The following is a 14,913-nucleotide window of genomic DNA, read 5'->3' on the forward strand; positions in this document are numbered from 1 at the left end:
ATATTGCGCCTATGCAAAAAATAAAACTATTTTCTTCCCTTTTAAATACATGGATTCATCATGTATTAAATGTGAATTAAGTCTTGGCTTTTTATTACTAGCTTCATATATGAAACTAGTCTGTTTTTTTTAACAGTGACTTAATTTTGAGTTGCTTCTGACCTTTGTACCTTCTGTCAAACCACCCTTGAAATTTTATCCAGACAAAGAGCAATGATGATCTTTTAGCTGGGATGGCTGGAGGGGTTACTATGAGCAACGGTGTCAAGGGAAAAAAGAGCACTTGCACTTCGACAGCGCCTTCCACTGCAGGGACCACCATGAACAACCTGGAGAATAAATCCAAGTCTGTTACAGGTAAAGAAGCATTTGGCCTTGAAGATGTTCTCTCTGCCCTTTAGACGACAACCCCATTTGTCAAACCATGGTTTGTTTAAACATGAATTGTGCCACAGACAATCCCACAAACCATGGCTTGTTTCCCCAAAGTTGGTTTTGTTTCCAGTTGCTTGTGCCTTTATAGCTTGATGAGTACCTGAAGTAGGGTGGTCAGACAATCCATGGTTAAGGGAGGCCAAACCTTAGTTAAAACTAGCTAAGTTTGTAATCTATTAAGTGAAATTAAATTACCTTAGAAGTACATTTTTGGATCCCTGTTTCACTGCCTCTGTTATGGAATGTATATACATGCCTGTTACTAATTGATTTCCAAGTATGTAGATGAGACTTCATTGTCATGTGATCCTGGATACCTCTTGACTTGTATAAAATCACATCCTTCCTTTCCAGCTTAATATTTTTTCTAACCTTTTAAAACAATACAGGTACAACTTCTACAGCAAAGCGTAGCACTTCGGCTGGGAATAAGGAATCCAACTCTTCTCGAGAAAGAATTCGTGACCGTTCGCGGCTGACCCAAAGCAAAAAATTGCCACTAGCTGGGCAGACAAGCAATGATACAGTCCTTGCAAAACGCTCCCGTAGCCGTGCTAACCCGGACTCTGATATTCGCATGAGCAAGTCTAAATCAGACAATCAGATCAGTGACAAATCTGTTCTGGAAGCAAAAGTAAAAGATCTTTTGACTTTGGCCAAAACAAAAGATGTAGAGATCTTACACCTGAGGAATGAGCTCAGAGAAATGCGCGCTCAGCTTGGTCTAAATGAAGATCAGTTTGAGGGAGTTGAGAAATCTGAGGAAAAAGAAACCATCGTTGTCCACCAGCCAACTGACGTTGAGTCCACATTATTGCAGTTGCAAGAACAGAACACTGCCATCCGGGAGGAGCTCAACCAGTTGAAAAATGAGAATCGGATGTTGAAGGACAGGCTAAACGCATTGGGGTTTTCTCTGGAACAAAGACTGGACAACTCTGAAAAGCTGTTTGGCTACCAGTCTTTGAGCCCAGAAATGACAGCTGGAAGCCATAGTGATGGTGGGGGTACCCTCACTTCCTCAGTAGAAGGTTCTGCTCCTGGTTCAATGGAAGATCTTCTGAGTCATGACGAGAACACCTTGATGGACAATCAGCACAGTAACTCCATGGATAACTTGGACAGTGAGTGCAGTGAAGTTTATCAGCCGCTCACTTCAAGTGATGATGCCTTGGACGCTCCATCTTCTTCAGAGTCTGAGGGTGTTCCAAGCATAGAAAGGTCAAGGAAAGGGAGCAGTGGCAATGCCAGTGAAGTATCTGTGGCTTGCTTGACGGAGCGGATACACCAGATGGAAGAGAACCATCATAGCACAGCTGAGGAACTTCAAGCCACTCTACAGGAACTTGCAGACTTGCAGCAGATTACACAAGAGTTGAACAGTGAGAATGAAAGGCTTGGTGAAGAAAAGGTTATTCTTATGGAGTCTTTGTGCCAGCAGAGTGATAAGTTGGAACATTTTAGCCGGCAGATTGAGTACTTTCGCTCCCTTTTAGACGAGCACCATATATCTTATGTTATTGATGAAGACATGAAAAGCGGACGCTACATGGAGTTGGAGCAACGCTACATGGACCTTGCAGAGAATGCACGTTTTGAAAGAGAACAACTCCTTGGCGTCCAGCAGCATCTGAGCAACACTTTGAAGATGGCAGAACAAGATAACAAGGAAGCTCAGGAGATGATCGGGGCGCTAAAGGAACGGAATCACCATATGGAACGAATTATTGAGTCGGAACAGAAAAGCAAGACCGCTCTAGCAGCCACTTTGGATGAGTACAAAGCCACAGTCGCCAGTGACCAGATCGAGATGAACCGGCTAAAAGCCCAGCTAGAGCACGAGAAGCAGAAAGTTGCTGAGCTGTATTCCATACATAATTCTGGTGACAAATCGGACATACAAGACTTGCTAGAAAGTGTCAGGCTTGACAAGGAGAAAGCAGAGACGTTAGCCAGCAGCCTGCAAGAGGAGCTCGCTCATACGCGTAACGATGCCAACCGCCTGCAAGACGCCATTGCAAAGGTAATGTTTAAAAAATGTAATTAAAGAAGAGAACATTCCAAATCTCCTTGTGTTCTCTGCAGCCTTTGGGGGAGTATGTGAAGGCATGTGGGAGGGCGGGGGCGGGGGGACAATTCAAGCAGCTGATTTAGACATTAGCCAGATCATGTTGACTGCATGGTTACTTTCATGAGTCTTTTAGTTTTATTCCTGTTAATAAACTTAAATCCTGTGCTTAGAATTGAAATCATGACTCCTGGGCTGTGTTTTCTGTAGCATGAAACTGTTGCATGCTGGATGTTTAGTTTGCCCTTATATCTGCAGTGAGGGTGAGGTTGATTGTTGGTATGAGCAGACTGGTTGATACAAAGCATTGAGGGTAGTTTTATGCTGATTTGTCACTTCATTTCTCATAATTCACAAGACAGTCGACTTTTCATAGATTCAGATACAGCTCAAGTTTTACAGCTGTGAGGTTTGCCTAAGCTAGTATGAAGCCTTAACTCTATGCACTAAAGCATCCTTACTGATTAACATTATAATAGATTACTTGGCGCTGCCAAATGTCAGAGTTGGTTTATTTAAACCTTTCCTGATTGAGTTTCATTGCTACTTGTCCATCTTGTGGTATCATAAGGCCTTTAGCAAAGCCTTGCAGCTGGATTGAACCAAAGGAGGCTGTTCTAGTTAAGCATCCTGTTTCCCACAGCCAACCAGATGCCTCCTCTGGGAAGCCTAATAGCAGAGCATGAGGGCAATAGCTCTCTTCCAGAGTTGTTCTCCAGCCACTGGTGTCCGGAGGCATGTACTCCTGCTGATCCTGGAGGGTAGCATATCCATTATATTTTCTTTTTTTCTTCTTTTTCATGCCAAAGAGACCTTGGAGGTGCATAGCAGTCAATAGATTGTCAAATCATACTTGTAATGGATGGAAGTTCCACAGCCAGGGTACCACAAGGCAGAAGGCACTATTGCAGGTCACTGCATAGTGTGCCCCAATCATAGATGCTATCTTGAATAGGGCTGCCCTGCCAATCTTAATGCCTGGTTATCAAATATTGGGAGAGACATTCCTTCAGGGTCTTCGGTCTAAAACAGTGTAGGGCTTTAAATATCAGAACCTTAAACTGGACTCAGTCAAAATAAAGCAGCTGGTTCAGTTCTTTAAGATCAGCGTAATAGGTTTCTCAGAAGCCTGGCAGCTGTGTCCTGCACCACCTGCAGCTCCTGAACAATCTTCAAGGGCAGCCCCATGTACAGCATATTGCTGTAGTTTAGTCAGGAAGATACTAGATCATGCTTCAAATTCCTTGACGACTTTTCCCAATTGTCTTCATATAGATGTTAAAGAACTGGAAGGTGAGGTGGAACACTGCAGGTCTCCACAACACAAGTGCCAAGGGGGGCCATGCTGTTCTCTGGTAGCAGTCCTGCAGATAGAAGCAGAGCCACCATAGCACAGTGCTCCAGAAGAGTAGCATGGTCGTTGGGAGTAAAAGCTGCTGAGAAGTCCAGAAGAACTAAGTCACATTCCTCCTCCTCCTAATCAGGGTTATCACTCAGGGCAACTGAGACTGTTGAAGTATGTAGATTGAAATGAAATCTAGATAAACAGAGTTCACTGTAGCCAACATGACAATAATGGCATTGTGATAGCATTATCATCCATACATTTGTCTAATTCTCCTTTGTAGCATTCCAGGATGAGGGCCATCATCACACCTTAGGGCAGCAGATTCTGCAGATTAATTGTGCACTTTGTGAATAAGTACTTCCTTTTTTCTGCCTTGAATCTTCTGCTGTTCATTTTAACAGGATGACCCATTGGGTCCTAATATTATGAGAGAGGGAGGGAGAAAAAGGGCCCAGCATGAGGAAGCAGGATTCTGAGCTGGACTTAAGCCCCTGGCCCGAAACACAGACCAGTCCTGCTCAAAGCTACTTGAGTGGGTTTCTATGAATTGTGTTATTTGCGAAAGGCATTCACAGAAGTAAAATGAGAGTTTGTGTGCATAATGTGTGTGTTTTTTAACCAGATAGAAGATGAATATAGAGCTTTCCAAGAAGAAGCAAAAAAGCAAATTGAGGACCTGAATATTACCTTGGAAAAACTTCGGACCGATCTGGATGAAAAAGAAACAGAAAGGAGTGATATGAAGGAAACCATATTTGAATTGGAAGATGAAGTAGAGCAGCATCGAGCGGTAAAACTCCACGACAATCTCATTATATCTGACCTGGAGAGTAAGTAGTTTTTGTTTCAGTTACACTTTTGGGTTGTAGTTTCTACCTATGTTTTTTTTTAAAAAAAAATGCATCAAAATAGCTTACAGCTGAGTAAAACACATCAATCATGAAGAGAGGGGGAGTGCATCGGGGGAAATTAAGCATAATTTGTGTCGTGCACTGCAGTTCCCAAAGGGTGATGCTGTGTGCTAAGCTCCGAAGGAGCAAATTGGTGGCTTTGGCCTCTTTCCCTTCGTCTCGACTTTTGTCATCTGGATTTCAAAGACAGCTGAAAGCTCCTAACCACACAGGTGATAGACTTCCCACATTCCACTTTTGCCAGAGGGATGGCGGAGCCATCACACAGAGAGCTGCCCCTTCCATATGCTGTTTTCTAAAACTTGGAAAAGCATTTATCATCATCATCATCATCATTTTGTTTGTATGCCACCTTTCCACAGTTAAAAACAATGCTCAAGGCGGCTTACAACATGACAAGATTTACAAAATTACAAAAGTCATAAACAATAAATAAACCACATCAAAAAAAATTACGCAACCAAATGGAAAACAATTTCCACATAAATCAAAATCTAAAACTAAGAATACAGCATTAATATCACAGTTTAAAATGACATAGATATGTTTTGTATGTTCCAGTCTGGTGTTGCTGATGAAATTTACCCTGTTGGGACAACTTTCATATCAAACAAATAAAAGGATTCTTTAGTTGTGGTTTCTGCATTGCAGGGGGATGGACGGGATGTTCCTTGGGGTCCCTTCCAACTCTATAGTTCTATGACTCTATGAACACAGTTTTATAAACACGTTTATATCAAAATACATAGTCCTCCTTTCTTTTCAGATGCAATGCTCAGGGAGTAACTAGCCTTTATCCAGAAGACTTTGCTTTTATCATTAATCTGCTTAGCATCTGTGCCATCATTCAGTCTCTCAAGAGTCCACGTTGTCCACTGTGTTGTTCAACATTTCTATGAGACCCAAGTGTTCAATGTTGCCTGGAGATGTGGAGTAGCATGTCAGTGGAATGCTGATGTTACTCAGCTCAGACCCCACTGGGTTGAACAGCCCTCCCCAAGCATCACTTTCTGGAAACAACCATCCAAGTGGGATCGGAACCACTGTGAAGCAGTTCCACCCACCCCTAACTCAGACAGCCTCTCCAGAAGGATATCGTGGACAATGGTATTGAAAGCTGCTGAGAGATAAAGGAGAATGAATTGGGACACATTTCCCCTGTCTGTCTCCCAACAGAAGTCATCATATAGGGCAACCAAAGCAGTTTCTGTGTCAAAGCCAGGCTTATATCCTGATTGAAATGGATCGGTTTCTTCTCAAAATGCCTGGATCTGGTTCACAACTCCTACTCAAGAACCTCGTCCAACAAAGGGAGATTGGCAGCTCACCAGTAATTACTTAGATTTTACAAATCCAGGGAGGGTTTCTTAAGCAGTGGTTTTACCACTGCCTCCTTCAAGCAGGCAGAGACCACCCCTTCTCACAAAGAGGCATTTATCACCTCCCTGGCCCAACCAGCTGTTCCCTTCCCACTACTACTACCAAGAAGGGCAAGGATCCAGAGCACAATGGTCGCCCTGACTGATCCAAGCACTTTGTCCACATCCTCAAGCCTTACATCTCTTTTGCCAGCCACAATTTCTGAAGAGGAATAATCTGGCCATTGTAATCTATGATAGTCCCCTGATTGAATTCCAGAAAATGATTTGAAAACTAGGATAAGTGCAGGATACAAACAGGGTTTTAACAGAGGCAGCTGTTTTAGATCATACCTCATCATTTGATTGCCTGTTTGCTTCCAAAGCTTATTTCCAGGGCCAGTACTTGCTTCAATAAAACCACTAATGACTTGAGGCCCCTAAACAGCTGCTCCCTTATCAACCAGCTTGTGCCATCTAAGGCCCTTCTCTCAGTACCACCCTTACTGGATATGAAGTGAGTGTCAACAAGGGAGACAGGTTTTTTAAGGGGGGTGTGTCCTGTGATGCCCCTCCCCAAGGAAGCTCCCCTGGCCACACTGCTTGCACAGTGCTCTCGTCCTCTTTGCTATTAGATAACAGATTAAAGAAACCAGCAATAATTGTTCACACGGACCTTTTAACTTGTTGAACTGTTTTACTGATTGTTTAAGCATTTTATTGTTTTTATATATTGGCATGAAAAGCAACAACTGTAAACTGCGCTGGAATCTTTTTACAGAACATAAAAATATTTCCAATAAATAAGATGAAACGGTGGATTGGCTCATTTTCTTTCCCCTTCTCAAAGCTCTGCTTACAGCAAGGCCATATAAGGGCAATTACACAACAGGGCTTCAACTTCAGTGCTTTCATGAAATAAGCATGGGACCTGCTCTTACACTTTGACCCGTCTTATTTCTTTGGGAAAACAAATGTAATTGGTGCGGCATTTGGAGGTGAGGTGCCTTATTCCCTGTAGATTTGGCACAAGCAGTGATATCAAGAGCCCCACTCACTATTCTGCTCATGCAACAGGACTTTGTATCCTCGCCCCCCCAACAATTGATTTTCAAAGGAGCACAGCTTGACCTATGAAGTTGCAATTGCTGCTTAACTCTGATTCTCCTGTGTTTTCAGTGGGAAGACTGCAGAACAGCTGCTAATTTGGTTGATCCTTCGCTGGTTCTCTGTAAACGCTTAATGTAGACAAGCACTTCATTTGAAATGAAATCAGTAATCCAGGAAGAAACTGAAAGCTGTATCAAGTGGCTGCTTGTATCCTGTAGTTATGGAAAAGGCAGAAGGATGACACCTTGTGGGACTACTTAGCACAGTTTGTGCCCTGGAAAACATTGGAGCACAGAAAATAGGAAATGCAAACTATGGTCATTTTGTTAGTGAGTCTGGAGATTATTAAACTTCCATGCAGGAAATATTGGGGGAGAGGGCACATTTGCTCTCACCCTTCCTTGGTGTCTAGTTTCTCTCTCTGCCCCCTGCTTGGAAGGGAGATAGAGATGCACATTCTCATCCTCCCCCCCCCAAAAGGTGGCAAAAGGGTATGACATACAATAAAGAAACTACTAACTTCTGTAAGGGCAGAATAAATTTGGTGGTGCTGATTTGCCATGCACTGGAGTTGTGTGGTTGCTTTTTAACTTCAGACTTTGGTGCCCTAAGATTTTTTATCAGTGGAAGCTCAGTGGTGTAGATTAGATACTTCCCCGTCTCTCTTCCACAAGTAGTAGGGGAAAGCGAGTGCACCCCTGACAAAGGATATTAGCTGGGAATTTATTTTAATAGTGTGTACATGAGTAGCCCAGACTGCACAGTGGTTCCCATGTTTGTTCTGGCCTAAGCACATAGTGCCATATTCAACCTTTGGCACATTGAAACATTTCTGCTTGGATGTCTGAATGTGTGAGCTCGTATCTTCATGGACAGCAATGGAGCAGAAGAGACTATTATCCAAACTGGGCCTTCGCTTTTTCATTCAACAGTACACTAGATGGCGTACTTGGGTTTTCAAAGCTGACACATGTGTTCTTGGAATCCTGAACTTTTAACAAACCATGACAAGTTTTAAACAATTCTCCACTATTTGTAAAGCAAATCTTAAATGAGTATATTTTCTCTTTGTGATTAGCTGTGTTCTTTAACCTTTAAAATCAGCATTATATTTGTATATTACCTAATTACCAGGGCTGCAGCACATGCAATATATTATTAATCATACACTTTGCATGCTTTTAATATGTATAATGGTGCAGCACACATTAATAACACAATGTGAAATGCAACCCTAAGCATTATCCCTTTCAGATTTAATGTGTTCATAGCATAACTGAAGTTGAACCTGGTATGTGTTGCAAGTAAGTTGCTTGTTGTAAGGATTGCTGTGTTGGATCAGGCCAGTGGTCCATGTAGTCCAACATCCTTCTTTCACCTGTTGCCTTGATGGGAAGCTCACAGACAAGACCTGAGCGCAAGAGCACTCCCCCCTTCTGTGGCTTCCAGCAACCAGTATTCAGAAGCATTACTGCCTCTGGCACACAATTTAAGAAAATATTGCTTGGAATCTGATACCAATTTAAGATTCATCAAGGGCTTGTGGGGGTTCACTAGGATAGCTTGAGACTTGTGTTGATGGTTTGAGAAAAACACTGCCAGCATAATGATCTACAAAGAGCCTGAACTGAACTGCATAATTTATTATGGTTTATGTTTCTACTACCTTGCATTTTTGCAACTTGCCTGTTCCAGTGCTGTGGAAGGAATGTTTTCCCAAGCATCAGCAATATACCTTTCAGAAATTCTGTGTGCTCATAGCAGATTCCTTCTTGAAAGTGCATCCGGAATTAAGAGGCTTGTGTTAACATCAGAGTTAGTGTAAGTTCTAAAACCTTTTAAGGAAATTCCTGAGAGGGTGTGGGAAATGGCCCAGTGAGGACTGAGCATGCTTAGCAGCCAGGGATGTTGAGTGAAGTGGTGAAGTGCACAGAAAATCTCTCTCTCTGTGTGTAGAATGAAGTGCAGTATCATTTTCAGTAAAGAGGATGTAACTGAGAAGAGCGCTCCACATGAGGACATGGAGCATTGCAAGGTGGTCCTATTTGTATCACCTGTATTCAGCTTCATCAGTATTTCTACTATAAACACACAGTTCTCAAATCTTCAGATATCTCAAATCTTCAAATATCCAAAGGGCTGTCACATGGAGCAAGTTTGTTTTCTTCTGCTCCTGCATTGCAAACCAGTGGCTTCAAGTTACAAGACAAAAGATTGCAACTGAACATCAGGAAGAGCTTTCTGAGAGCAAGAGCTGTTCAACAATGGAACAGACTCTATTGGGAGTTTGTGGACTCTTTCATTGGGAATCTTTAAGCAGAGGTTGGATGGCCATCTGTCATGGATTACCGTATTTAATTGAGATTCCTGCATTGCATGGGATTGGACTAACTGACTCTCAGGGCCCCTTCCAACTTTACAGTTCTATGATTCTGTGATTCAAGCAGTGAAGAGATAAATGAAAACTAATCTTGGTACACAGCCAGTCAAATACTAAATCGGAAGTTGGTCATGGACAAATTGCATACTCTCTTTGTGTAGCTAGTACAAGGCTACAGGGGCATTTTTAATGTGACAGGTTTCACTGTATTTTAAAAAGGCAACCTGATGCAGCTGCAAGGCAGCATTGACTCTGCAGTGCATCTCCCTTAAATAGTTTGCATGGGTCTAGTAATTGCTTCTAGTGATTGATAACATTCAAAAAAGAAAGCACTGTGGTGGGGAAGGTGGAGATACTTGTTTTCTATTGAAAGCACGTTGAAAGCAAAGGAAAGTCACCTGGGAGTAAGGACCATTGGACTCGGTGGGATTTACTTTTGAGTAACCATTAATAAGATTCTGTTGGTAGTGTTTTTTTATGGACAGCACAGATAATTGTAAGAAAGTGTTAGTGGCATTATCATTTTTTTCACAGGAAAAGCCTCTCTTGTCGTTGGCATTTTTTCCTATGCATACATACTTCATATTATGAGGTCCATGCTTGGTTGTTGTTTTTTTAAATTAATAGCTGTGAAATGTAGGAGAGAAACCTGGAGTTCTAGAACCAATTCGTTGAACTTCCCTTTGAATACATTAAAAGCAGCAAAAAATTCCTTTGGGCTTTGGTGAACTGTTTGCCTGTAAATAACTTTAAAAACTTCCACCTGATATATTTGGTTTTGTTTTGCCAGATACTGTTAAAAAGCTTCAAGACCAAAAGCATGATATGGAGAGAGAGATCAAGACTCTGCACAGACGGCTCAGGGTATATAAGCGAGTTCAATATATCATGGTTTGGGGTGGAGGTGCATTGGGTGTGTTATAGCAGTGCCTTTGGACTCCATTGCTGCTAATTATATTTTATTTAAACTGTTTATATCCCATATATCATGGCATTCCAAAGCTGTAAATTTATTTATCTTCTCCATTTTCAGGAGGAGTCTGCGGAATGGCGGCAGTTCCAAGCTGATTTGCAGACGGCTGTGGTCATAGCAAACGATATAAAATCTGAGGCTCAAGAAGAGATTGGAGACCTAAAGCGCAGGCTGCATGAAGCTCAAGAGAAGAACGAAAAACTCACAAAAGAGTTGGAGGAAATAAAATCACGCAAGTATGTGAATGACATTTTGGGTTGATTCATTATATTTTCCTAAAACTAATGTATTTAATCTCTGAAAGCTATTAGGCAAGAAACAGTATAGTAAAATGTTCCTGTCAACAAAAATATTTGTTTATAAGTGTGTAAAACACACAAGCCACTCTACACGTAGAAAAAAGGACAACATATATTTGCCCTTAAAGGTAAAGGGTAAGGGGACCCCTGACCGTTAGGTCCAGTCGTGACCGACTCTGGGGTTGTGGCACTCATCTCGCTTTGTTGGCTAAGGGAGCCAGCGTACAGCTTCCGGGTCATGTGGCCAGCATGACTAAGCCCTTCTGGCGAACCAGAGCAGCGCACAGAAACGCTGTTTATCTTCCCGCCGGAGCGGTACTTATTTACCTACTTGCACTTTGACGTGCTTTTGAACTGCTAGGTTGGCAGGAACAGGGACCGAGCAACAGGAGCTCACCCCATCACGGGGATTCGAACCGCTGACCTTCTGATCGGCAAGTCCTAGGCTCTGTGGTTTAACCCACCGCGCCACCCGTGTCCCTATATTTGCCCTTAGACTGCACTTTTAAAATCTTTAAAACTTCTGCACTTGCCTCTTGTGGATTTAGAAAAATGGCAACTCCATTCTCCCCACTGCCAAAGAAAAGGCCCTCAGAGAAGACTAGCAGGTTCCAATAGGGTTACAGGGGCAAGCTCCGTGCCACAGCTCTTCTAAATAGTGGGACATGGTGCCTTTTATGAGTCTTACCTCTAGTGACACACTTTGGTATGGAGCAAAGTGGCAGGCAGCTTAATTAATTCCAGTGAGCAGCGTCTCTACCTCAGGTAAAGGTTCCATGTTGCTTTAGTATGTACCCTAATGTCTCACTTGGCAGAGTGAGGTACAGAAACACACAATATAGGGTTTTAGTTTCAAGGGTCTTCTGTTTAGTCAGCATGAGTACATTCAGTTTCCTAAGTGAATTCCCTCTAGTCCAAATGAATTTGTGGCAAGGCAGGGGGGAAAGAGGAAAGCAGCTGCATCTTCACTGGCTGATGGATGGGGCCATGTTAGTCTCCCCCTTGCAGTTATGCACTGCCTGGGAGGCCAGAGTAGCAGCTTCTCAGTGGCTGTGGTTTCCTGGCCAATGGCCAAGATCAGAGAGTGCCTCCCTGCATCTCTGCTGCCCCAGGTAATTTCAACCCAAGGCATAAAAATCCTTACTATATAAATACAATTGATGCCCTTCTCCATCCCTTTCTCCAAAAAATAATAATGAAACTTTTTCTCAAGTGACTTTCAGTTTCAAACTTGCTCTCTGGCTTTGTAGCCTGTTGGAAGATTTGACCCACTCAAAGTAGGCTTCCCAGTGTAGCAGATGCCCTTCAGACATGTCCTCATGAATGAGTCCATTGCTTAAGCACAGTATAGAGGGAGGAAATCAAAGTTCCTTAGTAGTGTGCTAGCTGTACTTGCACTAGAGGAATGGCTTGTGCAAGAGAAGGCACAGGAAGCCGGCATGGTTCTTGTGACTGGTTGTGTAGCACATTGCAAATACAAGCTTCTGCTAGCGCAACTTTTGTACTGGATTTCATATTGCACAACCATTATTCTCACCCTTGTGTTAGCACAGCAGCCCTTGTGCTGGCGGTCAGAGCACTGAACCCATGCCAGATCATTTCATAGTATCTTGACAACTGGCTTCCCCTGATATTCAGGCAAGAAGAGGAACGTGGCCGCGTTTACAATTACATGAATGCTGTTGAAAGAGACTTAGCAGCTCTGAGGCAAGGAATGGGTTTGAGTCGCAGGTCATCCACTTCTTCAGAGCCAACGCCCACTGTAAAAACTCTCATCAAATCCTTTGACAGTGCCTCACAAGGTAATTTGTTTTTTTGTACCTGCATAAACTTAGTGCAGTTTTGTTTGGAAGTGCTACCATTGGTTGTCTTAGCTCAAAATTTTGAACAGAACAAGCACTCCATGCATACATCAGTAGAATGTAGCACATTTTTTCGAGGGAGCTCCAGCCGGGTGATGATACTTGTAGAAATGTATTGGATAATACGTGCTTCAGTTTTGCAAGCCCAAAACCATGCACCCAAGTTTTTAAAGTTTATTGTTATTCTGGGGCTTTGAATATATGGCAATCCTTATTTATCTAAGTTTTCAACCTTCTTTTAAGTTGCTTCTCTTAGTCCACAATGGTCTGTCTTCAAAAACTAACTGTTGTTATTATAGTTGAATCTATGTATTTCATTGTTATGCTTCTGTGGCACTTAATGGTGTTCAGATATAAAAATTCATCTGGGCTTATAAATAAACAAGAATCTGTTTACAAAAAGGGCACATTTTAGCTTTAGATAAGGAAACTGCTTTTTGGGCAAGCTGCATAGGTTACTTCTCTTATATCTTTGTGTTCTTTGCATGTTATGAAAACAGAACTTGGCCAGATTGTGCAGGCCTCGCTACAGGAGGACATGGCCAAAATCTAGGATATGTGAAATTGGTAAATAGCTGCCAGTCACACTTGGGTCTCTCACTTCAGATGAGAAGATGTCTTACTCTGCAATCTTGTGCCATAAGTGAAAAACATGCAAAACTGTTGCTCTTAATTGATTTTTCTTTTCTTTCCTTTTTCTATTGGGATATTTAAACTAGATGTTTTAGTGTTAATTGAATTTTTCCTGTTTTTTAAAGGAACTTGCTTGCTTATTAATGTAAGCTGCCTTGGAATAGCACTGCTCTTGAAAGTCTGCTTAGAAATACTTGAAACCAACCATACTTACCCCCTGTTTATTTTGTTGTTTTTGGTAGTTCCTAGTCCAGCTGCAGCTACAATGCCTCGTACCCCCCTGAGCCCAAGTCCTCTTAAAACCCCTCCTGCAGCAGCAGTATCTCCAATGCAGGTAAATGTGTGTTTACTAACTGGAAGAGACTGTGAAGACTGATGTACAGTCGTACCTTGGTTTTCAAACAGCTTAGTTCTTGAATGTTTTGGCTCCCGAACGCCACATACCCGGAAGTGACTGTTCCAGTTTGGGAACTATTTTTGGAAGCTGAATGTCCAGCGGGGCTTCCACGGCTTCTGATAGGCTATAGGAGCTTCCTGTAGCCAATCAGAAGCTGCACTTTGGTTTCCAAGCATTTTGGAAGTCAAACTGACTTCCGGAACGGATTCTGTTCGACGTCCAAGGTACAACTGTATTGGAATTTGTAATGGTGTTAGCATGATGCAAAATCAAGAGAAGGTTTTGCAGTAAAAATTGTGCATTAAATTTGTCATTCATAATTGCATCCTGACCTTCTCCACAGATTTCAGAGTGACATACATGGATTTTCTCCTCTTTTTGATCCTCAACAACCATTAGAGGCAGGTTACACTGAGACAGTGACTAGCACAGTTGACCTAGTGGCCAGATTCAGATGTAAGGTTTCCAAATCTCTGACATATGGTTTGGAGTGGCAATGAACTTGAATAGTCTTCCACCCATTCCCCTGTCCTCTCTTTCAGCCACTTAGTTTGTTCAGTCACAGATATCTGAACCTGCAAACTGAGACTTAAGTACTTCCTACAAATTGGCTCAATCGTGGTGGACAATCTTTGTTTGTAGAGAGTGCCTAAACAGTTTAAAGTAGCACAAGGAAGCAGGTTTAACAAACCAGGAAGTCACTGCTGCAACTGAGTGTGAGAAGAGAATGGAAGAGGAAAGAACATTCATGCTCTTGCTTGTTCCCAATCCACAAAACCATGGTTTGTAAGACCTGGGAATGTTGCATTTGAATCTGGCCAGTGAGCTCCAGAGTGTCCCTAGTTCAAGTCTTGTTCCCTACAACTGTTATGTCATTTAGCCTTCAAGCCAGTTGAGAGTACTTAGACCAGCAGTTCAGACATGAGAACTATTATTATAGTTAATAGTTTATTATTATTCTGCAATTAAAATGCCCAGCTGCTCTCTCACCAGACCTGTGAAGTAGGCCACCAAGTCACATTTTATAAACAGGGAACTGCAGACTCTAGTACTGTTGTCTTTACTGATTTTTTTTATATAGTTTTACTCAAGGTGTAAACCTGATGAAAAAAATAGTCCACATTGCTGGCTGTGCTGAA

General features: G+C 42.3%; 1 protein-coding gene across 1 annotated transcript in view; it reads left to right on the forward strand.

Annotated features, from left to right (window-relative positions):
• The window catches only part of SPECC1L (sperm antigen with calponin homology and coiled-coil domains 1 like), a 52,871-nt gene that overhangs the window by 15,227 nt on the left and 22,731 nt on the right, over positions 1 to 14,913 (forward strand). Inside the window, exons 3-9 of the mRNA XM_083589830.1 lie at positions 204 to 357; positions 825 to 2,458; positions 4,474 to 4,681; positions 10,401 to 10,474; positions 10,644 to 10,819; positions 12,521 to 12,684; positions 13,620 to 13,711. Of these exons, the coding sequence (XP_083445956.1) occupies positions 204 to 357; positions 825 to 2,458; positions 4,474 to 4,681; positions 10,401 to 10,474; positions 10,644 to 10,819; positions 12,521 to 12,684; positions 13,620 to 13,711 (2,502 nt within the window). The remainder of the gene's footprint in view (positions 1 to 203; positions 358 to 824; positions 2,459 to 4,473; positions 4,682 to 10,400; positions 10,475 to 10,643; positions 10,820 to 12,520; positions 12,685 to 13,619; positions 13,712 to 14,913) is intronic.

Source organism: Podarcis filfolensis (assembly GCF_964270895.1).
Source record: "Podarcis filfolensis genome assembly, chromosome: 16".
Classification (NCBI taxonomy): domain Eukaryota; kingdom Metazoa; phylum Chordata; class Lepidosauria; order Squamata; family Lacertidae; genus Podarcis; species Podarcis filfolensis.